The sequence below is a fragment of the Quercus lobata genome, chromosome 11 (genome assembly GCF_001633185.2).
Source record: "Quercus lobata isolate SW786 chromosome 11, ValleyOak3.0 Primary Assembly, whole genome shotgun sequence".
NCBI classification, from domain to species: Eukaryota; Viridiplantae; Streptophyta; class Magnoliopsida; order Fagales; family Fagaceae; genus Quercus; species Quercus lobata.
Genome location: NC_044914.1, coordinates 25,657,869 through 25,685,272, shown reverse-complemented (window position 1 = coordinate 25,685,272; position 27,404 = coordinate 25,657,869). Strand labels below are relative to the sequence as shown.

General features: G+C 35.2%; 3 protein-coding genes across 4 annotated transcripts; all 3 read left to right on the top strand.

Moving 5' to 3' along the window:
- The first annotated feature begins 3,272 nt into the window (after positions 1 to 3,272).
- On the top strand, positions 3,273 to 5,208 carry LOC115969132 (probable pectinesterase/pectinesterase inhibitor 41). The gene is made up of 2 exons (XM_031088702.1): positions 3,273 to 4,236; positions 4,421 to 5,208. Exons 1-2 carry the CDS (start codon positions 3,273 to 3,275, stop codon positions 5,113 to 5,115), a joined length of 1,659 nt encoding a protein of 552 aa, XP_030944562.1. The 3' UTR covers positions 5,116 to 5,208.
- A 2,660-nt stretch (positions 5,209 to 7,868) lies between these two features.
- On the top strand, positions 7,869 to 8,306 carry LOC115966619. Its single transcript, XM_031085819.1, has 2 exons — positions 7,869 to 8,021; positions 8,154 to 8,306. Exons 1-2 carry the CDS (start codon positions 7,869 to 7,871, stop codon positions 8,304 to 8,306), a joined length of 306 nt encoding a protein of 101 aa, XP_030941679.1.
- An 8,065-nt stretch (positions 8,307 to 16,371) lies between these two features.
- On the top strand, positions 16,372 to 26,987 carry LOC115968213 (dynamin-related protein 3A-like). 2 transcript variants are annotated; one of them, XM_031087526.1, is made up of 20 exons: positions 16,372 to 17,000; positions 18,353 to 18,635; positions 18,737 to 18,765; positions 18,875 to 18,976; positions 19,147 to 19,215; positions 19,300 to 19,359; positions 19,728 to 19,841; positions 20,347 to 20,395; positions 20,575 to 20,684; positions 21,267 to 21,359; positions 21,518 to 21,610; positions 21,702 to 21,839; positions 23,427 to 23,540; positions 23,647 to 23,742; positions 23,960 to 24,002; positions 24,433 to 24,581; positions 24,681 to 24,827; positions 25,221 to 25,273; positions 25,383 to 25,482; positions 26,244 to 26,987. In XM_031087526.1, exons 1-20 carry the CDS (start codon positions 16,629 to 16,631, stop codon positions 26,517 to 26,519), a joined length of 2,490 nt encoding a protein of 829 aa, XP_030943386.1. In that variant the 5' UTR covers positions 16,372 to 16,628; the 3' UTR covers positions 26,520 to 26,987. The 2 variants fall into 2 exon arrangements, with proteins under 2 accessions (XP_030943386.1, XP_030943387.1); XM_031087527.1 differs by lacking the exon at positions 26,244 to 26,987 and having other exon boundaries at positions 25,221 to 25,278; positions 25,383 to 25,474.
- Positions 26,988 to 27,404: the final 417 nt, after the last annotated feature.

Genomic DNA, 27,404 nt, shown 5'->3' with positions numbered 1-27,404 from the left:
TAATATATACACACTAAGGAAGTTAATCTTGTAGTAGAGACTATATCGGTTTGACGAGTAGAATGATATATTTTGGTACCGATTAATATCGGCGTACCGTTTTGAGTATACTGTCATTTTATATATATATATATATATTATTACAAATATAACAATTTACCATAAAAAATTACCTTAATTTAGAATAAATTATTCATGATTTTAGACTTTAGCATCAATTAAAAGAAAAGAAAACATAAAAAATAGAAAACTTAATTGTTCATTGCATACTAAGAAAACAAATAATACTAATAAGTTAATACAAGTAAGTTACCATTCTTGGTACCGACTGGTACGCCTGGTATCGGCCAGTAACGCCCGAAATTGGCCAGTATTTAAATCGGTACGAAACATTGGCGTTTCGATACCAGTATATATACTAGTACGGTATCAACCACCTTGATATACACACACTTGTATGCATTACTATTTTGAAGTTCTTAATCAATAGCATTATTATTGATTTTGTGTTTTAAGGCATATTGCTAAAAACATGAGTGTGTTCATGCACCTTGGTCCTTGTTTCCGGTGCATCAGGATCTGCATGGAAATTATAGATATATATCTTCCTCATCATTTTCCCCCTTTTCTAATTGTGAGCAAAAATGGCTCTGAAATTGTTACATTTTTTTTTTTTTTTTGAAGTGGAAGAAAGGTATAATCCTAATCAAAAAAGTAATTTAATATTATCCGGTACAATGAAATCTTACATGTAGATGGTGTTGGAGGTAAAAGAGATTATGTGGAGACTGTGACAGTGAAAAACATGAACGTAAAATTACTAAGCTAGCTAGATCTATAAGCTTTGAAGCTATGGCTCCCCAATAGGGCCCGGACCCAGTGGGTATGGTATTACTATGGTCACACCTAAGTAGGATTGCCTTATTGGTTGCCCCCTACCCATTTTTTTTCATCAAAAAAAAAAAAAAAAACTTTGATACCATTTTGAGAAATTATGGACAAAGAAAGTGACGCAAGAGAAAGAGAAAGTGAGTGACAAAATACTGAAAATAGTATGTATATTTCTGTGTGTTTGAAATTGTACAAGAGATTGCCTTTTATACAAGTATATGTGAGTGTAGTATAAGCAATATGTGTGCACAACAAGTAATATATGTGTTGTACATTTATCAAAAAAAAAAAAAAAAATGTAATGTATTGTACAAGTACTAGACCTGAGCCAGTTGGGCTGGCTAGGCTATATATATATATATATATATATATATTTATATATATATATTTTTTTTTTGAGAAACAGCTAGGCTATATATAGTATATACATTAACATTCTCATACGGGTTATGAGAGGACTCTTAGAATTCATAAAAAAAACAAAAGAGGACTCTTAGAAAAACATACAAAGAGTTTTTACAAGAGTAGTAATTATATCTGGCTGAAAGATATCCACGTATGTAAGAGGGCGTTTGGCCCCCGCGTTTTGCGTTTGCGTTTTCTCCATTCACGTTTTCTCCTTCTTTTTTTTTTTTTTTTTTTTTTTGGCCCGCATTTGTTGACTTTTGGGGGACAAATTTTACTATTATGAACAATAAATACACTGTTCATGTACTGTACTGACACTGTTTACGTATTAAAAAATATTAAAAATAGATCTCATGGTACTATTTACACATTTAAAAATTATTTTGCTACAGTGTTTTCAGTTTTCAGTTTCAGCAACAATAAGCTCAATCCAAACGGACCCTAAGAGGCTTTAAGTTTGTTTATATATATAGTTATGATTTTTGTGATTTCATATTATTGATAAGAAAAATACTAAAGCTACTAATTATTTTACAATTGCTGATGTAATAGATAGTTATTGGTAAGTAAAAAAGTAATATTAATAGTGAGCACATAAATAAAAAACTAATAAAAATTTATCATATCAATAGTTTGTAAAAATGTTGTAGAATAATTTATGGATGTAACAGTAGAGGTTTTGTTTTTGACTGCGAATGTAGGTATAGGAATTGATCAACTTCATTAAATATCATAGTTTTCTGTGTAAGTTTTTATTTATTATTAGTACATTTCAGGCTGAAACCAAATTTCAAAGATATACATCCCACCAATCACGACTTCAACAATATATATAACTTTGATCATTTGTTCAATCCAAAATCTGCATGAAATGCGGGGCATACAATAATTGAATGTGTAAACTACATTTGAAAGGAATTAATAAAAACAGAACTGATAATTAATTTTATAAAGTTGAGTGCCACCAAGCCTAAAACCAATGGAAAAATATATGGATCAATCTGAACAGGTATGAAAGAACGTGCGGCATTTTCCATTCAATTTGGTGTTTTGATGTTGAATTCCGACAATATGGACTTTATTTATTTTGTTAGCTAGTTATGTTTTTGTTAGGACGAAGATTCCAAATATCAGGAACTTAGAATTTTGGTATGTATTCCCTCTTCTCTAATCAGTGTGCGGGTTTTTCAGTCAAAAAAAAGAAAAGAAAAGAATTTTGGTATGTATTGTTACGGTGTCGGTGAGCACCAACCTTTCATTGACAAAATGACTACAATTTTCATGCAAGATCTAGATGCATGCTTTAGTATTATTCAAAAAATGAACATTTTGCATGACACAATTTCTTCCCTTCTTTATATATATATATATATATATATATATATATAGGGCATATGTTGGCCAAAATGGGCATTTATTCCTTTTGCCCAAAACAAATAGCAAAATACTCTTGTTTTGAATCTTGATTTTAAAAAAAATCGAGTTTTAATGAAAATTGAGTTACTTGCAAAATGTTACATGAAACTCGAGTTCCAGGTAATTTTTTTTTAAAAAAGTTTTTTGCCTAAAAATCAAGTTTTTCATTTGAAAAACTTGATTTCTTAAAAATCGAGTTTAAAATAGGGGCATATAGCTAAATAGTTTTAGAACAAGTATATTTTGCTACTTATTTTAAGCGAAAGCGAAAGGGGCAAGTGTCCATTTTGGCCGGCATATGTTAGTAAATCATTTTAGGAAAATTTTTATTAAAAAAAAAAAAATTGACTTTTTAACAGTTTGAGATATTCATGGTAACGTTAACATTTTGAGTCAAGATCTACGAGCTTTGACAAATTCATGCAAGTTGACTGACAAATTATTAGTACCGTCACAATCCCACATCCAAATTGCTATTTTTTAACTAATTAATTAATCTCCTTTCTATCCCCATATATATCACCTTTTCCATTCACATATCTCATCTTCAAAGCAATATGGCTTCCAAGCTTTTCTTTCTCATAGCAATTCCTTTTTTCATTACCCTTCCCTTCTTTGCCTCTGTGTCTTGTGCAGATGGCAACTCAGTTAGTACCATTTGCATGTCCACCCCATATCCTTCTTATTGCAAATCTATACTCCCCAACCAAACCACAGATGTATATGGCTATGGCAGGTTTTCAATCCAGAGTTCATTATTGCAATCCCGTATATTTTTGAGCAAAGTAAACAGATATCTTCAAAGCCAGTCCTCTTTGTCCACCACCAAAATTCGTGCCCTTGAAGATTGCCGGCTGCTAACTGAGCTGAACATAGATTTCTTATCAAGCTCCATTGAAGATGTCAATAAAACTAGTAGAACTCTTCCTGATTTGGAAGCCGACAATGTCCAAACCTTGCTCAGTGCCATTTTAACTAACCAGCAAACTTGTTTAAATGGCCTGCAAGAAGCAGATTCAGCTTCAAGTGTCACAAATGAACTCTCAGGTGCACTCTCTAATTACACTAAGCTGTGCAGTGTTTCACTAGCTCTCTTTACCAAGGGTTGGGTGCCAAAAAACAGAACATGGAAGCCTATGATGAACCATGTCACATTCCGAAATGGACTCTTGCCTTTAAGGATGTCTAGTCGGACGCGTGCTGTTTATGAGACCGTGAGAAGGAGAAAACTTCTTCAGTCATCCAATGAGATTACCATTAAAGACATGGTGATCGTGAGCAAAAATGGAAGTGGAAACTTCACCACCATTAATGATGCCATCAATGCAGCTCCAAACAAAACTGCCTCTACTGATGGATACTTCTTGATCTATGTCACGGCAGGTGTTTATGAAGAGTATGTGTCCATTGCAAAGAACAAGAGGTACTTGTTGATGATTGGAGATGGTATCAATCAAACAATTATCACAGGCAACCGAAGTGTTGTTGATGGGTGGACAACCTTCAATTCTGCAACATTTGGTAAGAAAAAAAAAAAAATTCAAGATCTGTTATTTTTCATGCCTAAAAAGATCAAATGGTTTATTTTTCAACATTAATTATATTGTAATGTAAGTAATACATTTAATAAGAAGATAAGAATTTTTGTTGCTTGTTTAAGGTGGACATATAATCTAATGGGTTTCATGTCAATATTGCATTGCAGCTGTGGTTGGACCAGGTTTTGTGGCCACGGACATAACTTTTCGTAACACAGCTGGTGCAATTAAGCACCAGGCAGTGGCAGTTCGGAATGGGGCTGATTTGTCCACATTTTATAGGTGCAGCTTTGAAGGGTACCAAGACACCTTGTATGCACATTCTCTCAGGCAATTCTATAGAGAGTGTGATATATACGGTACAGTAGATTTCATATTTGGCAATGCTGCAGCTCTATTCCAGAATTGCAACATATATCCTCGTCTGCCAATGCCCGGACAATTCAATCCTATCACTGCACAAGGGCGAACTGATCCAAATCAAAACACAGGTATTTCCATTCATAATTGTACCATTAGAGCAGCAGATGACTTGGCCTCAAGTAATTCAACTACTCAGACCTACCTGGGAAGGCCATGGAAGGAGTACTCTCGCACAGTTTACATCCAAAGTTTCATGGATAGTTTGATAAACCCTGTTGGTTGGCGTGAATGGGATGGAAATTTTGCACTAAGCACATTGTATTATGCAGAGTATAATAACACGGGACCTGGATCGGACACTACAAACAGAGTGACATGGCCTGGTTACCATGTGATTACTAATGCCACAGATGCTGCTAATTTTACTGTATCTAACTTCTTGCTTGGAGATAACTGGTTGCCGCAGACAGCGGTGCCTTATTCTGGTGGACTAATATGAACAATTTCTTCTTCTTCTTCTTGTTTTTTGATTAGTATATGAACAATTTCTTGGATATGACTGGTCATTTGCTTGTAATTTTAATGTAGTATAAGTTCGTGTAAATTAAAACTAAGCTTCTCCAATGTAAAGCTTGGTAATTTCATTTCAGATTGAAGAACAATTGGAATAAAGTAGTTTGGATTCAAATTTATATCATAAAATAGGATCGAGTAGTAGTTACGAAGTTTGCATTTAAGTTTGGGGTAAAATAAAAATTAATTAATAAATACTTAAAAAAAAAAATTGAGAGAGAAATACTTTAAATAATTGAATAACCATAATCCAAATTACACTATTTTTTTTTTTTTTTTGAGAAAAAAATTACACTCTTTTTTAAGTTTGTGTATTGTCATTTCCGTCCATAAAATATAATTTTTGCTATTTTAGTCCTTTAATATATATATTTTTGGGTCAAATTAGTCTTTCCCTTCGTTGTCATTTATAAAATTACCATTAAATCCAATAAAATGACATTGTATCACATATGTAAATATCTCACTTTTATAAAAGGCAATGTACTTAATGACCAACTTGATAGAAATTAAGGGACAATGCTTGGAAAAAAATGGGTCTATGCCGCCCAACTCCTCAAGCCGTCTATGGGCTTCGAAATAATAAAAAAGACCATATGACTTTGATACCAATGAAAGAAAAATGAGAACATACGTCTGGAACCTTGTGTGCAACTATTCCACATTGTAATCCATGTCATCACAACTCACATGGTTGTTAGTTATGGTGGTGCATTCTATTAGAGCAAAGCACACGAAATTCACAGCCTATTATCTTCAAATCCATGAAACCAACTTCAATTGCAAATCAAATCTTTTCCATTCTTTGGCAAAAGACCAGAATCACAAGACCAGATTGATACTGAGTAAGAATTTTATCTCTAATATTAAAAGCTAGAAGAAACAAAAGAAAATGGCAAAAAAAATATATGTGTGTGTGTTGAGTGCAAAGGACAATTATTAGATACCATATCACTGCGTGTCCTCTCTAAAAGAAATTCCTTTAACTCTCCATCAAAATCCAGGTGGAAAATTCTGTTTGTGTATTTATTTCAATTTAAAAAAATACATTTGGAATTATCTCGTCTCATAATTACTACGCATTGAATTAGGAAAGAAAATCAATAGTTTCCATTATGGGTTTCATTTTATTAGGAAAGAAAATCAATATTTTTTATGGAAATCCATTCTATTTATATTAAAGTTCTGTAATTCACAATGAACTTGGATAATAATATAACGTAAAATCTGCCAACAAAACAATAATAATAAAATAAAATAAAATAAAAAATCATCATGATACATATAGGGGCCAACTATCTAGAAGGTAATATTAAAACTGTATGAATTGGGCCTATGGCCCAATCTGAGGATGGTTAGATAATGTTATAATGGGAAATGGTATAAGAAGAAGAAATAAAGATTGTATGTGATAGTCCAAAATACGTCCGAAAAGAAAATTCATCCCGGAAACGGGGATCCGAGGTCAGTAAGAATGTCTTATCATCCCAGGCATCCTTCAAAGTTGCATCACAACTAAGAGTCGGACATTGGATAAAGGATGAACAAAGGGTGGCAACAAATATCTTCAAAAGCTACTACCTCCACATTAAATGCCTCCCAACTAACTCTCTAGCCGCATTAATGTGGAAGTGATACCTGAACAATGATTAAGCAGTCTTACAGCTACTAGTTGATGGTTCTGGGGGGTGTTGGATGGGACAAGAAGGAGTTCCTATAATCCAACCTACACGTGTATGGTAGAGATGATACCAAGATTGTAGTATATAGTATAGGAAGGTGGCCTAAAAAAGGGGATCGGAAAAAATCAAGAAATCTTTGTAATAATACGATGAACTCTTATAACTTTGTTCATCAACATGACATTATAATATAAGCTCCTTAGGCCAGGCCGATGACAGATTTTCTTATCTTATTTGTGTTTAACAATCTTGATTCAGTAACTTTTATTGTTTTTTCTTCTGGAGTAGAATTAGTTCTCTCACCCACACTCTATAAATTTATTGTTCGTGCTTGTTAGGCTAAAACCCAATCCTATACTGGGTACAATCCAAATTGAGTCCTTACAATACATTTTACACATGAAAAGGGAAATAAAATTTTATTGGAACAAGGAGATAACGTATCTTACGAATATATGTTATATCAATTATCTTATAATTTTTTTTATTGATATTCTTTTTTTGAGAAATTTTTTTTTATTGATATTATTTACCTTTTTAGAAGTCATTTAGTTGTAGAGTGTGTTTGGATACCGCTTATTTTGCCAAAAACTGAAAACACTGTAACAAAATAATTTTTAAATATGTAAATAGTTCCGTGGGACCCATTTGTAATGAAAGTTTTGTTGAAAAAAGAGGTTTGTAGGTCCTGTGAATAATGCACGGGATCCACTGGAAGTGCATTGGCTTTGCTAAAATGCGCTTTAAAGAAAACGCAGACGTAGGATAGTGTCTTTCAGCACTATCCAAATGCACAAGTAGTTATATCTATATACAATAATAGTAAAAATTGTCACATACATGGAAATTAGTTAGGATAACTATTTGGTGATTTTTTTTTTTTTATTATAAATTTTCAGCTATCAAATTCCCTATAAAAGATCTCACACCTTCAAGCATAAGCTCCACACAATCTTCTCTACCCCACTTAGCATAAACATCTTTTTCTTCTACAAAGATGAGAACTTTGGTGCTCATAGTTCTTGTTCATGTCGTCCTTCAAACCATATTTCTACCATCAAGTCAATGTGCTAGATTGAGTCCCAATGATGACAATTTGATTGAGCAAACATGCAAGCAAACACCAAATTACAATCTTTGCATCTCTTCCGTAAAAGTGCCACATCAACACCACGACAACTCAAACTCTAAACCGCATTGATAGCCTTTATCATCGTAACCCAAGATTCGAGGTAAAAACAAAATTAGCCTTTTGTGCCAATAGATATTTTTTTGACATTAGCCTTTTGCTGATGAAAGTACACTAGATGTTGTCAATAGAGTCAATTCATGTGAAGAACGTTTCGCAGGCAATTCACCGGTGACTACAGAGAACACAAATGTGAAAAACGTCGCAAGAGTGGCTAATGCCATTGTGAAACAATTGCTTAAGTAGCTTTATGTATGTTTCTATCTTTACTATCACGATTCATAAAAGTTAGTATGCTTGTAAAAAAAATTTCTAAGTTTCTCTGGCGGCTAGGTTTAGGGTTCCCTATCTTTGGTACTTGTAGAATTTCGTCCCTAGCGTTGTCTAGGTTTCCATTTCCCTTCAGACTTTAGCAAGGCTGATAGGACGGAGTGTTCGTGTGTGCTGTTGTTGTCAATGTTTTTTTTTTTCTGTTGCATCTGTGTGCTGTTGTTTGGCTCGGTATGGCTGGACTGGAAGAGATGTGGGCTAGGTTTTCACTGTCTAAGGAGGAAGACAGGGGTGCTGAAGTCAGTGGTCAAGGGGAATCTACTGCTCACCATTTGGCTGGAAAATTCCTCACAAAAAGGGTCATCAACGTTGATGCTGTGGCCCGTACCTTCAAACCTTTGTGGAAACCGAGAGGTGAACTCAAAATCCGGGATGTTGGTGAGAATATTCTGCTATTTGAATTTGAGGACTGCTTGGATCTTGAACGAGTGCTAGAATTCGAACCTTGGTCATATGATAAGAGCTTAGTGGTGTTTCAGAGAGCGTTAGATGCTGAGTCGGCCCTTACACTCGACTATACTCGCTGCTCGTTTTGGATTCAAATACATAATGTCCCCGACTACCTTTTGTCGCAAGAAATTGTTGAGTCCGTAGGCAAAACTCTAGGTAAGGTTTTACAAGTGGCTGATCCGGAAGACGACGGGGTTAGTGGTGAGTTTTTGAGAGTCCGAATCAGTTTGGATATTTTGCGGCCTCTCCCTCGGTGCTTAAGCTTTGGGCTGGTCAGAAACTTGTGGGATGGGTAGGTATAAAGTTCGAGCGGCTTCCGAATTTTTGTTATTGGTGTGGACGTGTTAGCCATAGTGATAGAGATTGCGAGAAGTGGCTCGGCAGTAAGGGGAGACTGAGGAAGGAAGATCAAGAGTATGGTGAATGGATGCGGGCAGAATCTGTTCGGGGAGTGCGTAAGACAGTGGCAGTTATTCCGGGGACTCTGCGCCGTCAAGCTCCTTGGAAGAAATAGCCATACGTGCCTAAACAATCTTGTAGTAGTGGTGATGTAAGGCCCAGGCAAAATGTCACTGATAATGGTCGAGGTATGGCAACACATAGGGAGGGTAGTGTGTCCAATGAGGTGGAGTCCATTCAGCGTTTTTCACCTGTTGTGGAGGTTGGGCAGATTGAGAAATTGAGTTTTGAGATGGTGCATGAAGATCGGTTAGATAGGGGCATAGTGGGACTTACTATCTCTGAATCTGAGGCCCTACAGGCCCCTCGGGTTGAACAAGTTTGTCAAGCTCCATCTATGGCTCATGTAGTTCAGGCAGATGCTTTGAATGGTAGTCCTTCATCTTCACCGGGGCCTACACTATTTACTAAGGCATGGAAGAGGTTAGCCGTGAAGTAGGCAAGGCTACGAAGGATAGAACTTCAGATAAAGGGGTTGAGATTGTGGCTAATTCCTTTAATTCTGGGAGGAAACGCATGAGTATAGACATCGAGGATCAATTGGAGAGTAAGAAGTTTTGCATGGATATTTGTGAGGGAGAGGAGGAACAAAATTTTGAGGTGGTGGCTGCTAGGCATCACCACCGGGCATTATGAGTTGCCTAAGTTGGAATTGTCGTGGGCTTGGGAACCCACAGACAGAAGATGAGCTTGTTGCCCTTGTGACAGCAAAAGATCCCAAATTAGTTTTCTTAATGGAAACTAAAGCTGAAAAATATATTCTGGAAAGGGTTGGTAGAAGAATTCAGTTTACTAATCTTTTTGTTATTCCTCGTGTTAATACAGGTGGTGGCCTTGCTTGGTTTTGGAAATCCGACTTGGATGTGGCTGTGCAAACTTTCTCTGCCAATCACATTGATGCTATTGTAAACTAAAGAATGGATGACGCCTGGCGTTTCACAGGTTTCTACGAAGACCCTGATACTGCCAACCGGGAAAACTCTTGGGGTTTACTTCGAACTTTAAGCCATCGGTTTACTTTACCTTGGATTTGCATGGGTGATTTTAATGAAATTTTATTTGCCAATGAGAAGATGGGATGGCTGGATAGGCCAGAGCGACAAATGCAGGGGTTTAGGGATGCTTTGGATTATTGTCACTTAAAGGACCTTGGTTTCAATGGATTTCCTTACACTTGGTGTAATCGTAGGCCTGGGGCCCAGAATACATGGATTCGCCTCGACAGAGGGGTGGCAACTATTGATTGGATTCTTCACTTTCCGGCAACCCGGATCCACCATTTAGAAGCCTTCCACTCTGATCATAAACCGTTGCTATTATGTTCGGATTCAGAATTTAAGAGGTTTTACAGGAAAGGGAGACCCTTTCGCTTCGAAGCTATGTGGTTAAAAGATAGCACTTGTGAAGAGGTGATAAAAAAGTCATGGGGTGATCGTATGGCGTCTTCTGAGGTATGGGGTTTTAATAGGAAGATTTTGGGCTGCCAAGAAGATTTGTTAGAGTGGAATAAAAAATTCTTTGGGAATGTCCGAAATACTCTTGCAAGGAAGCTTCGAGAACTGAATCATGCGGAGGAGGCGGGTTGCTATGTCACGGAACCGAGGCGGATTGATAAATTACGAGATGAGATTCAAAAGCTTAAAATCCGAGAAGAAAGTATGTGGAAGCAGCGGTCCCGCAATTCATGGCTCAATGAGGGTGATAGTAACACTCGGTATTTTCATTGTAGGGCAAATCAACGAAACAAGCGCAACTTCATAGCTGGGTTGGAGAATAACGCTGGTGAATGGGTGGAGGATGACAGCCGTATGGGTGCTGTTGTTGAGGAATATTTTAGGTCCATTTTTACCTCTTCAAAGCTGTCAGATTTTGATAATATTTTGCAAGGGATTCATCCGGCTATCTCCGAGGATGCTGCTGGATGTCTAGGCCGTGAGTTTCATGCTAATGAAGCCTGGGTTGCACTTAAGCAGATGGCTCCCCTCACTACCCCTGGTCCTGATGGGATGTCGCCCATCTTTTATAAATCATTTTGGCATATTGTGGGAGAGGATGTTACGACGGTGGTGCTTAAAGTTCTTAACTCAGGAAGCTCTAATATGGATAACCAGAAGAAATTTTGGAGGAGTTTGTGGCAGCTCCGGGTTCCTAATAAAATCAAGATGTTCTTGTGGAGGGCTTGTAATGATGCGCTACCAACTATGAACAATTTGTGTCGACGGCATATTGTTTCTTCTGACCTGTGTACTTGCTGCCAAGAGCACCCAGAGGACATTGTGCATGCTCTGTGGCTGTGTAAGGAAATCTCAGGTGTTTGGCTGTCATTAGAGTGGTTCCACCAAGTGGTTTCGGTTCAACCAGTATGTTTTCGTGAGCTCCTGTCTAGGTTTTTGCACTGCCAGGACGAATATCGTGCTGAGATCTTTGTCATTACTACATGGAGTATCTGGAATAGACAAAACGTGCTGCATTTTGGGCGGAACACTTTTCTGGTGGATCGGATCTGCAGTAGTGCTGGTAATTTGCTGCAGGAATTTTTGGCTGTACAGGAAAAGGTGTCGGCCCTTCCCAATCCTCCATCCGAGCAATGTTGGTGTCCTCCAACGATAGATGTGTGCAAGGTGAACTTCGACGTTGCAGTTTTTCGGTCTTCCAACTCGGCAGGTTTGGGTATGGTTGTGTGCGACAGCAGTGGGGCTATGATTGGAGCGATATCTGTTCCTATCTCTCTTGGAAGTTCGGTGGCTGAGTTGGAGGCTTTAGCATGTCTGAGGGCAGTGCAGTTTGCTTCAGAAATAGGCCTTACCCGAGTGGTGTTTGAAAGAGACTCTGCTGCTGTGATTACCGCTCTTAGACAAGGATTGGGTGAGTTGACCTACTATGGGAACATGCTGGATGATATCCGAGTTCTTGTTTATGCTTTTTAGTATTGCGATTTTAATTTAGTTAATCATTTGTGTAATTCGGTTGCTGATGCTATAGCTAAGAAAGCTAATTCTGTTGTGGGCTCACAAGTTTGGTTGGGTGACCTCCCTGCTAACATTGCTCCTCTCTTGTTTCGTGATGTTCATTAACTGATTTTTTGAATAAATTCCCAGGCTTGTGGTTTGGTTTCTCAAAAAAAAAAAAAAAAAAAACTATCATGATTCATGCATGGAATGTCATGTGAATTGTAATAGTGCACTTTCTAAAATAAATTTTAAATTGAGAGATTAAGTATAAGTATGAAACTCTTTATCTTTACGCAACCTGGTTGGTTGTTGGCTTTTTTTTAATATTTCGATATTTATAATAACCAACGTTGTTAATTCCATTCTGTCGGGGACATTTTTTGTGACAAGGGCAAAAAATGTGATATAAGCCCAAATCTCTCATTGGATTCTTTAGAAATGTTTTTTTTTTTTTTTTTTTTTTTTTTGAGAGAGTTTCAACTTATTCTTTAGAAATGTTTATTTGTGGAGAATCAAGCCCAAAATTCCAAATGTATAATGAACAAAAGACTAATGGTGTTTTAACAAAAGAGAAATCAAAATGCCATAATTAAAATACAAGAAAATGCAGAAAAAGTATACAAGTCCGAAATTTCAACCCACAATCAGGGAGAAGAGGAAATTGAGAGAGGTTGTGAGAAAGAGAGGGAAGGTTCCTCTGTACCCATATTTCCACTCCTAAAGTTTGAAATTCACAGTCAGCGAGAAGAGGAAATTGAGACAGGTTGTGAGGAAGAGAGGGAAGATTCCCCTGTACCCATATTTCCACTCCTAAAGTTTGAAATTGTGGGCAAATTTCCTGGCTTAGTGGGCTTTTACTCTCAAGTTTTATCTTTATGGGGAAAACATGGTTGATTCATTTTGAATCTAATTGGGGCCTTTTGTATTGAGTTTGGGGTGCTTTAAGTGACTGGTTTTTGGTCAATAGAAGATGCTTTAAACCCTAAGGTCTTAATCAAACAAGTTATGATCAGATTTGTTTTAATTGGATAAGAGGGTTGACTTGCTTTTTGCATAATTTGGGAAATAGAGTGGTTTAAATTTATGAGCTGATGTTTCCTAGAGATGGCAGGCCCTTGGAGTTTGTATTTAGTTGTTGCAGCAGACAAGGCTAGTCATTTAGGGTTAGCTATATGTTTTAGGCCAAAAAATGGTAAAGCAAAAAGGTTAGGCCACAGTTAGCCAGAACATAAAGGCTCTTTTAAGGTGGAAATTTTGGGTATAGGACCTCCGTGAGCCAGAGGTGCTATCGGTGTCCTTTGCCTACTTGGTAGTATGCATGGGTTGAGCTCATGCAAAATGTCTGAAAGAAACCGACCTATACCCTCCAAACCACACTTCCTCAAATTCCTCTCATATGTTGCAGGGGCTTGGGCCATGCTTAAAAGAATAAATTATAATCTAATACATGAATTGAGCCCACGAGGAAGTTGGGCTTTGTTGAATTGGGCTTGTAGAAAATGTGTCATGAAAATAGGTATAAACACATTCCTAAGGGTGTTTCAATTTGTCCATTGAAAGAGAATACTTTGTTACAAGTCTATTTCAACGTACCTTTTGAGTCAATTGATAAAATATCAATAAAGTTATTTAAGACTAGATTATCACTTGAATCCCAATCTCAACAAATGTTAATAACAAAGTTGATCAAACTTCCAAGCCATCGTCAAAATCATATAGATTACATGAAGCCGATTAATATGTATTTTTTGAAGTTCTCTATTTGCTTGGTGAAAAAGTAAACCTAGGGAGAGAAAGAGGAATATCCTCCATATGCGGCGAGAAATATATATCATATCTTATATATAATATTAGAAAAAAAAAAAACCGTTCGGCAAGTGCACGAGTCAGGACATCATTAACACGTACGACGTATTTTTATATATAGTATATTCCCATACAAACAAACCACATGCCACCTCTCCCAGTGGACCCGCACGAAAGCTCTCTTTTATCATTTTCTTTTCTATCTTTTGGAAAGAAAAAGAACACTTCGACTTCTTCAAATTCTACACAGATTTTATGTTAATTAATTATTATTATTTTTTTCATTTTTATAACCCATAGTTACGTACCCTTTTCCTATAACCACAAAATCCTCCTCCCTTAATAACCAGTACTATTATTTTGTGAGAGATGAGATGTCTTAAAAGACTTTTCTCTTGTAATATTCATAAATTCTTTATGTGTGAGTTTCACATATGTTATTAAAAAGTGTTATCATAAAATTGTTTGACGAGATACCTATCATGTTTTAAGTATTTTTTCTTCTATAACAATAAAAATTAAATAATTATAATTATCCTTTGTCATTTGGTTGAATAACGACTTATAATTCATAAACTTTCAATTATTACATTTGATTTCCTAAAATTTGGATTAAAATAAAACTTTTTTTTTTTTTACTGAAATTAAAATAAAACTGTTAGGGCTTCATCTAAATTAAACAATTTTTTTTTTTTTAAATTTTTTGACCAAACAAGTTACCCCATATGGTTTGAATCGTTTGATGTAATACAAATTTAGTTTGACATGTATTTTCAATTATTACTTTCATCAAAGAAGAAAAAAGTATTTTCAATTATTACCTTTTTACTCCTAAAGTAAGATTAAAATAGATTTATTTGGTTATATTCAAAATCAAACCTTACCTATTTTATTTTATTTTAATACAATCCCTAAATGTGTGTTTGGATATAGAATTTGTTACATACACATAATTTTATAAATGATGGGATTTACATCCCCATCATTTAAAATCCCATTATTTATAAATTTCTTTGTTTGATTATTAATTTACTAATGGTGGGATTTCAATTAATTTCATTTAAAAAAAATTAAAATGACTTTATAATTAACAATATATATTTTTTTTGCTTGAGTTCCAAAAAAAAAAAAAAAAAAAAAAATTCCTTCGCTCGTCGTGGTTCTTCTTCTCCACACAATAGCAACAACATAGAGTCATAGACAATATAAAACAAAAATATCAATCAATGAAGGTTCTACGTCGAGGCCATGTTCCTTGGACCCACTCACCTCTCATTGCATCGAATACACAATGACCACTGCCGTCGAACGGTTGAAATTTAAATATGCTTGACTGTGCATTGGCATAGTGGTATACCTATGAGAGAAGACATGATGGGATGATTAGATGCCTAGGATTGCACAATAACATATGAGGGTTGGAGATGGTATCTTTGAGTTTAGCCCCTCTAATTTCATCCTTTTTTTTTTTTTTTAAATGAATCCTTGCTCTCTCTATTGAAACTAAGTTTAGTGGTGTTAAGATTTGAAAATGATGCATCATTGAGTAGAATTTCTAGCAAGGTTTTGGAGCCCATAAATTTGGATTTTGCTTTATTTGTTTTGCTGTCAAATATTTTTATTTTCAAATATTTGATATATGACAAGTAAAATTTTTAAAATATAAACCATCAAAACTAGTGATTTAACAATTGGAGCTATTTCTCAAAAAAAAAAAAAAACAATTGGAGCTGGCACCACTGAATTGGCTTGTCACTAGACCTAGGGCTTCAATAATTAGATTGCCGACATAGGCTTCCTGGCCGACTAGACTAGCAATCCAATCACCAAATTGAGGGAGGGGAGAGAGCTAATGTGTGTTTTTGTAAAATGTTTTACTCAATTTTGAAAGGTAAAACGTTTTACAAATAATAGTAAATATTTTTAAGTTTAACCAAATTTTACAATAAAATAAACACAATAAAATGCTAAAAATATTTTCTGTAAAATATTTTATATCAAAACAAATAGAGCATTATATTCCACACTTAAATTTGTAAAATTCTTCCTCTCATTCACCCAAATCAGGAATTTTAGTGATCAAATTCTGCCTTCAATTTAGTTACCCAATCACAAGGAGTATTATGAGAGTATTGTTCCTCAAACAGCTGCTGCTAGTTTGATTTAGTCTTCTATAATATCATCCTTTTTACCCCCCCCCAAAAAAAAAAAAAAAAAAAAGATAAAAAAATAAAACCAAGCCAGGAGGAGTAAAATGTAAATATTTCAAATTAAAAAAAAAAAAAACAAAAACCAGGAATCACAGTGCGTAGAAAATCACTGTTGTCTTTCTCATAACGTAGATGTTCCTAGGTTTTTGAAGAAGTAGTGTTTAATTAAACCACCACCGCTCATTCAAACAAAGCCCCACACCAAAAATATATATATAAAAAAAAACAAAAAAACAATCATTCACACACATTACATAGACGCAGAAACTCATCACGATCTCCCTCTAACTCTAACCTCATTTTTTCTCTTTGAAAAATTCAAAAAACCCTAACCGATCCAATCCTCAATCCAATCTCCATCGATGGCGGAAGAACCATCGTCAGCGCCACCACAAGCGCCGTCCTCTACGGCGGCGCCGCTGGGGCACTCGGTGATCCCGATAGTGAACAAGCTGCAAGACATTTTCGCGCAGCTGGGAAGCCAGTCGGCGATCGAGCTCCCTCAGGTTGCGGTGGTGGGGAGCCAGAGCAGCGGCAAGTCGAGCGTGCTCGAAGCTCTAGTCGGCCGCGACTTTCTCCCCCGAGGATCCGATATCTGTACTCGACGCCCGCTTGTTCTTCAGCTGTTGCAGACCAAGCGAAAACCCGACGGCACCGAGGAGGAGTACGGCGAGTTTCTCCACTTGCCTGGAAAACGCTTCTCCGATTTCTCTGATATTCGTAGAGAAATTCAGGTACTTTTGCATTTTCAATTCGCTTCAAAAATTGTGTTTTTTTGAGTATAGGTGTGTTTAGTTCAACAATTTTCAGATAGGTAGATAAAGTGAAAGCATTGGTGCAATACATTGAATTTCATTGTGCTTAGGAATGATAACACTGTTTGTATTTTATTGATCAAGCGGTGCCCTTAGGACATTTGTTCATTTTAAGAAGTTTTGATACAACTTTTACGAGAAATATAAAAAGCCATAAAAAAAAAAAAACCACTTGCATAAATTTAATTGAGGAATTTGATGTACTGTAGTTAAAGTATTGTTCCTAAGTTTTGCGCGAGAAGGTAATAAACTTTAATTATGATTACTTATCTTGCTACTTAATGGTTCATGAGTATGCAAAACTGTGTTTTTTCTGATATTCTATAGTTTTTATTGCTGATACTTTAGTGTAGGAGAGTATAGGAGTTTAGTTCAACAATTTTCTGATGGGTAGATAAAGTAAAGCGTAGGTATAGTACATTATTAGGTTTCCCAATTAAATTGTCGTTGGAAATCATAACAATGTTCGTGTTTCATTGGTCAATGCAACCATGTGTTTGAATTTAATTGGGGGATTTAAGAAAGTAATGAGCTTTAGTTATGATTACTTATTTCGCTGCTTTATGGTTCATGAGAATGCAAAATTTTGGGTCAGCTATGGATCTTGATAAAATAGTGAGGGTTAGCTATATGTATTCTTTTTTGCCATTTTATTCTATTGGATGTAATACTCGTTGTCACCTCGTTAATTGACATGTCATATTTTACTACTTAGATATTATTTTAGGTCTTCCTCTAGCTTTTTCCAGTTTGCTTGACTTGAATCAACTTATTCTTTTTTCTGAACTATAAGAATAAATGATTTGTGTGAAGTAGTTGAATTAATGAGCATACAATTTTTTATTTTTGTCGGATTCCTCTGCTTGAATTAATTCGCATTTCCCTACTGGTGTTTCTGAGCTAATAAGAATATTTGATTTATGTGGAGTAGTTGAAAGAATGAGCTTACAATGTATCGTATGGAATGTATTTGAACAGAAATTTGGTGTTTTTTTTGGTGAGTTTTGGATTAGAAGAGAAACTCTACTATACCTTATGCAAAGATTTTTTTTTTTGTATTTTTATTTATAAAAAAAAAAAAAAAATTATTTATCAAAAAACTTATTGTGCTGGTTCTTATTGCTTTCTTTAGTATTGAGAAGTAGCTAAATTGAATCAAATCAAGTTGAATAGCATTTGCATGTGGATGAAGATTTTATTAGATTTTGAACACACCTATATCTTACTTCCCTCTATTCTTTTCATTTTAAATAATTCCAAATGGACTATAGGCTGAGACAGACAGGGAAGCTGGGGGTAACAAAGGTGTCTCGGACAAGCAGATTCGCCTGAAGATTTTCTCACCGAATGTTCTTGATATCACACTGGTGGATCTCCCTGGTATAACAAAGGTTCCTGTTGGTGACCAGCCCTCTGATATTGAGGCACGGATTAGGACAATGATCATGTCATACATTAGAAAAGAAAGTTGTCTTATTCTGGCTGTTACGCCAGCAAATTCAGATTTAGCAAATTCAGATGCTCTTCAGATTGCAGGAAATGCTGATCCTGATGGTAGGTTCTGAACAGAGAAAGATTCTGCTTGTGGTATGCCTTTAGTTTTATTTATTTATATGTATATATTTAATTTGTAAGTTTTGATTTTCTATCGGCAGGTCATAGAACTATAGGCATAATTACAAAGGTACATTATATCTTGGCTTGAACTTCTCCCATGTTTATGTATTTTTCCACCATTAACTAACTGTTATAATGTTCTGACAAAGTTTGGCATTTTTTCTATGTGATCTTAGTTGGATATTATGGATAGAGGTACTGATGCCCGTAATTTACTGCTGGGAAAAGTGATTCCCCTCCGACTTGGTTATGTGGGAGTTGTGAATCGTAGTCAAGAGGTAATCATGTAACACTTAGAGATGGACAAATATTTTTTAATTCCATTACATCCTTTTATTTAGTTTTTTTATGTCATCCAAGTCTGAGATGGACAAAATGGAATTGCGAAGTTATTTTACTTGTGGGATAAGATTGTGATTCGGATTTTCAATTGTAATGCTTCAAACAGGATATTATGCTTAATCGCAGTATTAAAGATGCACTTGTGGCTGAGGAAAAGTTCTTTCGCAGTCGTCCAGTATGTTCATGCCGTTCCTTACTATATTGTTCTGTCAGAATTCCTTTATCAAATTGTATGCTTAATCTGTTGCTTCTTAAATAGGTGTATAATGGTTTAGCTGATCGTTGTGGTGTTCCTCAGTTGGCAAAGAAGTTGAACCAGGTAGAGTTTTGCAATATTTAACTTGCTTAATGTGTTGTGGAATATAATTTACCATTCCAAAGTAGATTCTTCATGTTCATCATCTGCTGCTACTCTTGAGCATGCACTTATATACACCCAAACATGCACGCACCCACACGCTCGTCTGCTCCTCTCTCTTGCTACATTCATACAGAAATGGCAGAATATTATTTTTCTACCTTATAAATTATCCTGATTTTGGCGATTTCACTGTAGTATTATCTCACGAGTACTACAATATACTTCTAATCTATGAATCCCCCATTCCTTGTTAAAAAAAAAAAAAAAAAAAAAAAACTATGAATCCTTTATTAACTTGTAATTTGTTATATTTAATTTATTTGCAGATTCTAGTTCAACATATCAAGGCAATACTACCTGGGCTTAAGTCGCGCATAAGCTCTGCACTGGTTTCTGTTGCTAAGGAGCATGCAAGCTATGGAGAAATCACAGAATCAAAGGCATGTTTAATTCTTTCAAGAGACTCTGTAAAACTTGGTTGAGATCATTGTTCAATCAATTGAATCTTTATTGCATGTTATGAGGTTGTGAATTTTGTGCTAGGTATAACAGCGAACTATAAATTTGTGTTTTACTCATCCAGTGTGGAATGCTGAATGAGTTTTTTATTTTTTGGTCATTGCTTGGTGTTCATAAATTGTACTTTTATTTTCTCTTGGTTGGCAGCTTCTGTGGGCTAGTGCTAATGCTTTTCTTTTACTTATTTTAAAGTGATCACTCATCAGGTTAAATTTTTTTAAAATAAAATGTTTGTACTGGTTGGGGAGCTTTCTTGCATTTTACCCTCTTGTGATGTGTTTTCCTCTACATGTGCAATTCTGAGTGTGAATTGAGCTTCCATTCTTAGATGTTATTGCCATTTTTCTCTAAGATTTTGTTGGTATCCTTTTTTCTTTGTGATTATACTATTTTCCTTATAATAACTCACTTCCTTGAATCTAATAGGCTGGTCAGGGTGCTCTTCTCCTTAATATTCTTTCAAAGTATTCTGAAGGTAAATAGAATTTTTCCTAGTTTTTGTTGTCTTTATCCCTTTATGGAAGTTGCCTTCTCTAATTAATGTTCTGACCACATCTGTTTACTTAAATCCTACTTTTTTTTTTTTAATAAATTTATTATTATTATCTATGCTTGAGTTCATTAATGGTAGCTTTAGTACCACATTGGAAACAGCATTTTCTTCAATGGTGGAGGGGAAAAATGAAGAAATGTCAACATCTGAGCTGTCTGGTGGAGCGAGAATTCACTATATATTTCAATCAATCTATGTGAAGAGTTTGGAGGTGCGTGTTTTGATATTTTCAGGCACTTTCCCTGTGACCTAATTTTTTTGCCCATGATGGGTTTGTTGTTTTACAATCTAGGTCAGAGGTACAATGATGTGCTACATCTTCAATAGTTAATGATATTTATTTTATTATTTGTTTGGTTCTGTATGAAAAGTTATAAATCTAAGTTCTTGTAAGAATTGGATTTATACAGAATTTTCTTTTTGGTTGAGTAAAATGTAAAATCTCCAGTAACCGATGGAAGATACTATACAAGCGCAACCTGACCAACAATGACTACTACCTTGATATCTGCCTTTCACTCAACATGTATTCATGTGTGTGTGTGTGTGTAACTTACCAATAAGGAAAAAAAAAACTACATTCTTGTTTGTTTAAGCAAGTATAATTTGAGGAAACCACTAGATTGAGGTGCAGTCTTATTAGTTGTTTGACCATCTTGTTTAATAAAATTATGTTCAATGGGTGAGCATGCTAGCTGTCATGGTTGATTCCATTTTGGTAACTGGGATGAAATGCTGGATTTAATTCCGCTTTTAACTGAGTGTCTCTGATTCAATTTGATATCTCTTGCAGGAGGTGGATCCATGTGAGGACCTAACTGATGATGACATTCGAACTGCCATTCAGAATGCAACTGGTCCTAGATCTGCTTTATTTGTTCCAGAAGTAGGTCTTATGTTTTTTTTCTTCTGAAAATTTTCTTTAATTTCAATGATTGATATTTTTCCTTATTTGTGGAATTCGTATTGTTGGTTGTCTGGATCCTCCTGATAGCCCCACTCAAAGGTCAAGAACATATCATTTTAATTTAATGTCTTTATTAGGTTCCGTTTGAGGTTCTTGTTCGAAGGCAAATAGCACGTTTATTGGATCCAAGCCTTCAGTGTGCCAGGTTCATATATGATGAGTTAATGAAGGTACGAGATTTCTTATTTCGTGTATCTGGTGGTGTCATAACACCATCACTTGTAAGTCTTGATCTCCAACTAATTTAGTTTCTCTCTACAGATTAGCCACCGCTGTCTAGTTAATGAACTGCAGCGATTTCCTGTTTTAAGAAAGCGTATGGATGAAGTTATAGGGAATTTTCTGCGAGAAGGCCTTGAACCCTCAGAAACAATGATTGGGCACATTATTGAAATGGAGGTATTTTGAAATGAAGATAATGAACAAGTACTTGCTCTAGACTCAATAATGCATACATCATGTAAATTATGGAGTTTACTTTCCTTTTATTTAAGGGCCTGTCTAATTAAAATCTTGTTCCACTGTACAAACCTGGATAGCATCAATTAGTTTGGACACTGGCCTTGGATTTTCACTAGTATTAGTCAACGGTACATTACCTATCAATTAAAACTTGGCAAATTTTTATCTGCCCTCATAAGATCCTGCCTAACATTTCTTCCTGTCAAATTATGATGCTTACCAATGTTTAGATTCTTAATTATATTATGTAGCAAAAAAATATTCTCAATTATATTCTAATTAGGGCCTGTTCGGTTGCTAGGAATTTCAAATCTTGAGAGTTATAGATTCTTGAGAGTTTGAACAAACAAGAATTAGAATTCCCTAGAGTTTTGACATTTCCATTGTTTGGATATACTTATGAACTTGAATTTATACCGTGTTGTAGGCCATACTAATAAAGAAATTAAATTTTATTGTTTAAAAATAATGATGTACAAACTTATTTAGGACATAAATAATAAAAAATTTTGACTATTACAGATAATTAAAATTGAAAAAAAAATCCTTTGAACATTAATAAACATCTTTTTTGATAAGTAATGAAATATATATTAAATTTTTAAAAAGAAGTGTCACCTTTTGTATCCTCATTTTTCAAAAAATGCAGTATTGCCGTGTCTTATGTTGTAATACCCTGTAACATGTCAGTACTTGTACTTCAATGTGGTGCTACAAATGTGTCCAAGTTGTGTCTAGGCCGTGTTTCTATTATTATTATTATTATTATTATTTTTTTGTGGTACACATACGGGATGCGCAGGCATGCCTCAGCTAGTATACATGGTAAGAAGATGAAGTCCAGTATTTGGGGGGCTATTTCCTCCTGCTTGATATGGAATATTTGGAGGGAAAGAAATATGCTCAACTTTCAAGAGAGAGAACAGTTGGTTGCTCAACTCAAGTCTTAGCTGTTGGGCATACTTTTTGAGTGGCAATATTCTGAGTCTTCTTCTGTCCTTTTTTACCTAGACATGTTTGCTTTTTGGACTGCTTGTATCTGGATGGATTAATTTCTTCTTGTTTTCTGTATCTTTGCTTGGAGAGTCCTTTGTATACTTAGGTTGTGTTTGGGATCAGAGTTTGAAGTTAGCTTATTTTACTATTTAACTTATTTGTGCTACTATTCATGGGTCCCATTGCACTTTTTGGTACTGTTCGTGGGTCTCACCGTACTATTTTAACTAGTTTTTACCTTTATTTATAGTACTTTTAGCAAAACATTTTCAGTTTCAGTTAAATAAGCTGTTTCCAAATAGACTCTTAGTGTACTTGGGCCTTGACTTTTTTCTTGTTTTCTTTACATAAATGAAGCTCTTTTCTTATTGATTAAAAAAATAATTCAAAGCTTTTACCCTGTTTCCTTGCTTGTTTACCATATATCAACAATGCATAGGCTTCTCATGGTGGACATACTAATTTCATTATACGTAATTCTGTTTCTTAGGAATGCTTATGGATTTTGCAATCTAACTCATTTTGCAGATGGACTACATAAACACTTCCCACCCAAATTTTATTGGTGGGAGCAAAGCTGTAGAGGTTGCACGGCAACAGACTACATCTTCGAGGATCCCTTTAACTGTTTCCAGGCAAAAGGTATGGCTGCTGTGCTATTAGTCATGTATATTTTGCAATACATGAAATCATTAATTTTCTTCTGTTTGATTTTTCTTTTTTCTTTTTCATCTCTTGGTTTTTAAAGGATGGTGTGGAACCTGATAAGGCACCAGCATCTGAAAGAAGTCTGAAATCGCGAGCCATTCTTGCCAGGCAAGCAAATGGAGTTGTGTCTGATCAGGTATGGAGAATTTGACTTGGAAAGGAAAAAAGTATGGAGAATTTGTCTTTTCACTCATCTGGTGAACAAGCACAATCCTTCTCATCCCTAAAGAAACTTTATGCCTATACTTGCCATTACATATTTAAACTTAACAAGCAAGTTAAAATTTTCCGAAGGCTAATTTATTCATTTGGTCTAATTAATTTTGTTTTTGTGATTTCATATGGATTCACAGGGTGTTCGGCCTGTGGCAGAGGTTGAAAAAGTCTCTTCCTCAGGTAATGTGTTAATTTGATAAATTTAGTTCAAATTGTTTTATATCTGCAATAACATTTTGGGATTGTGCACTAAATTCTTAATCCTAAACGGTGCTAATTTCATGAAAGCAGTAATTTTTTTTATTGGTAGGTCACATGCCCTCCTGTGGGTTTCTGAACCCATGACCTTTCCCTCCACCTTGTTTTTACAAGGGGAGGCACCATTAGAGTTAGATAGAGCTTATTGGCTACATGAAAGCTGTAAAAAATACCCAAATCTTAAATTATATATAAATATATATTTATATATAAAATCTGTTGATTGCAAATGCTGTTCCTGACAATAAATCTTGGAAGCAGTAAATTGCCCATTTTTTTTATCCCCAATTATGCTAATTCAGTAGTAGGATAAAAGATATTCTAAAATTTGGAAGGATTAATTATTGATCAGGAAACCCAAGTGGTTCAACTTGGGGAATTTCATCAATTTTCGGTGGAGGTGATAACCGTATTGCCGCTAAAGAGAGCTTCACAAACAAGTCATATATTGAACCTGTTCACAGTATGGAGCAATCTTTATCTATGATCCATTTGAGAGAGGTATACATTATCTTTCCAGTGTCTGCTGCTGATTTTTCCAAAATCTTCCCCCTCATATGCTTAATTTATTCTAATAAATATTTGTTGATGTTCCTTAAGCCCCCAACTATCTTGAGGCCTACAGAAGGTCACTCAGAGCAGGAGGCTGTTGAAATTGCAGTGACAAAATTGCTTCTGAGATCATATTATGACATCGTCCGGAAGAACATTGAGGACTCTATACCTAAAGCAATTATGCACTTCCTGGTATTCTCATCCTCATCCTTTGTCATGTCATGGGAAATCTTTTTTATTTTATTTTATTTTATTAATATGTGCATCATGTCTTTACCATAATCAAAAAATTATGGGTGGGTGGGTGTGTTAGCAGTAACATGTGGCTTATATGCAATTCTTTTCACAGTACAGGGATATGGAAATTAAGGTTAAGAATGTTTCTCTGGCCTTATTAACTTTCACATTCTTAATGTTAATTAAGAATGTTAATATCTTAGGAAAGAATCATAATGTAGGAGGCCTTTACAAGTAGTGCACTGAACAATCCATAAAAATTGTGTATGATTTTGGCCTCTATGTCATTATTCCTGGGGGGCAATTTTCTTTCATTTAATTTTGATAGTTACTTGAATGTATATTCAGGTAAACCATACAAAACGTGAGCTGCACAATGTTTTCATCAAAAAGCTTTACAGGTAAGGTAGAGAAGTGTCCTGAGATGTAATCCCTTGAATTTTAGATTGTATACTAGTTCCCCTTGGTTCTGAATGTAACCACTGCAATGTATCTTATGCTCCAAAACAGAGAGAATCTGTTTGAAGAGATGTTGCAGGAGCCTGAGGAGGTAGCAATGAAGAGAAAGCGCACTCGAGACTCACTCCGAGTTCTTCAACAGGCTTTCAGGGTAAGTGTCGCCTGAATTATTAATCAGCAGAAGTTTGCGTGAATCTATAGGCTTTTCAAATATTATTTTAATTTCTCAACTGCATTTAGTTTTTGATTATTAGTTTCATTGTTTGGGGAAGGGATTTTCTCATGAAAACATTGTGCATATTATGTTCATGGTGGGATGATTTTTTTTTTTCCTTGTTGCCCTTTTCCTGGATGCACATAATTACTAGCCTTAGTTTCATGAATGTGTGATGCAGAAGAATTTAGGCCCAAAATGAAAAAAAGGCCCATTAGTCCATTGTCTTTAATTGCACTATCTGTTATATTTAATATAATATTTTTTTGTTATGTTTTGTGTATTTTATAAGGTAATGTGACTTTTACTGAAGTTGGATGATTAGTATTTTAATTTTATAGGTAAGATGAAGGTCTAGGATTATTATAAATAGCCTATCTTGAGTTATTGTAGGCAATTTTGTTCTGATTTTATGTATTAAATTTCAGATTTGAGTATTACTTGAGTTCTTCGTGCCTAGGGATCTTAGAGTTCCTACTTAAATCCCATTTTCTTCTCCTAGCTGTAAAACTTGTTTAATTGCTGGAATTCTTAAACCTTTCTTCGACACCATATCTAAGTTCTCTATCCCTTGTTGTGATTTTCTTGTAAACATAGTATGTTGTAAAATACTAAATTTGATATCTTAAGCTCAATAAGTTAACTAATTTGTTGGAAATTATGGTCAAATTAATTGAGACGTGTTCTTTTTTGTGTAGACATTGGATGAGTTGCCTTTGGATGCTGAAACAGTTGAGAAGGGTTACAGTTTTGGTGCTGATCCGACAGGGTTGCCAAGGATACATGGACTGCCAACATCATCGATGTATTCTACGAGCAGTTCTGGTGATTCGTATTCAGCATCTCCAAAAAACCATAAGTCACGAAAGTCTTCTCACTCAGGGGAGCTTCAGCCACCATTTTATGGTAATGCAGATTCTAATGGAAGTGGACGCTCTTACATGCCAGGTCTCTATCCGACGGTGGATTCATAAGGCATTTGAATTTGCTGTGTATTGGTCCATGTCTTATTAACAATTACAAGGCATATATTCATTTGACTGCCCTGTCCAATTTTGGAGATGGTTGGAATTCGACCTTCCAGGGCTGGCTCATCAGGGAGTTGGCATTTTCTTCTAACTAGATTTGTGCAAAGCCAGATTTTGGTATTGCTTTCATCTTCATATATTTCTGTTTTGTTCCTCCAATATTATATAGGTTTTAATTTCATTGTTTACAAGGGTCGAAAAAGAGTAACAGGGTCCCTATAATCTCCCTATGTCAGAGGCAGCAGCTTTCTATATATATTTATATATTTTTTTTTCCAGCAAGCTTTCTGGTTTGAGATTTGTTGAATTGTGATGATTTTCAGCCAATTGTGTCAGTGTCTTTGAAGTACATATGCTAGTACTCTACTCCCCCATTTGGTGGAGAGCACAGTAACACTAACTCTTTCCGTTACCTGTTTGATTTGTTGACATTTTTGCATATATGGGTGCAATTTATTTGCCGTTTATTTTGTCAGTGTAACTTGCATAATAATAGTGTGGAAAATGCCAGGTTATATGGAAATAATATGGAAGTTCTATAACTAAATTGATATGACTATTTTAGCAATTGATGTTTTAATTTTACCATTAATATGTTTATATTTGATTGTTTACTTTGTATTCTCCCTTGTATTAGTATCTATATTTGATTGTTTTCTTTGTCTTCTCCCTTTTATTAGTATCATGCCTAATTTCGTGGTCAGTCTTACAACGAGATGGCCATTGGTATTTTTGAAAGGTGGACTTTATGACTAAACGGGTGTTGATTTTCAGGGTCAGGATGTTGTAAATTACATTCTTTGGTGAAACATTAGTATTCCTTTTATGGAT

Excerpts from the sequence above, each read along its gene's own strand:
- LOC115969132 (XM_031088702.1), top strand. The coding sequence starts at position 3,273 with ATGGCTTCCAAGCTTTTCTTTCTCATAGCAATTCCTTTTTTCATTACC. Across the intron at positions 4,237-4,420 it reads CTTCAATTCTGCAACATTTG|CTGTGGTTGGACCAGGTTTT; the intron begins GTAAGAAAAAAA and ends ATTGCATTGCAG.
- LOC115968213 (XM_031087526.1), top strand. The coding sequence starts at position 16,629 with ATGGCGGAAGAACCATCGTCAGCGCCACCACAAGCGCCGTCCTCTACG. Across the intron at positions 18,977-19,146 it reads TTGTGAATCGTAGTCAAGAG|GATATTATGCTTAATCGCAG; the intron begins GTAATCATGTAA and ends TGCTTCAAACAG. Across the intron at positions 19,360-19,727 it reads TGGCAAAGAAGTTGAACCAG|ATTCTAGTTCAACATATCAA; the intron begins GTAGAGTTTTGC and ends ATTTATTTGCAG.
- LOC115966619 (XM_031085819.1), top strand. The coding sequence starts at position 7,869 with ATGAGAACTTTGGTGCTCATAGTTCTTGTTCATGTCGTCCTTCAAACC. Across the intron at positions 8,022-8,153 it reads ACAATCTTTGCATCTCTTCC|CCTTTTGCTGATGAAAGTAC; the intron begins GTAAAAGTGCCA and ends TTTTGACATTAG.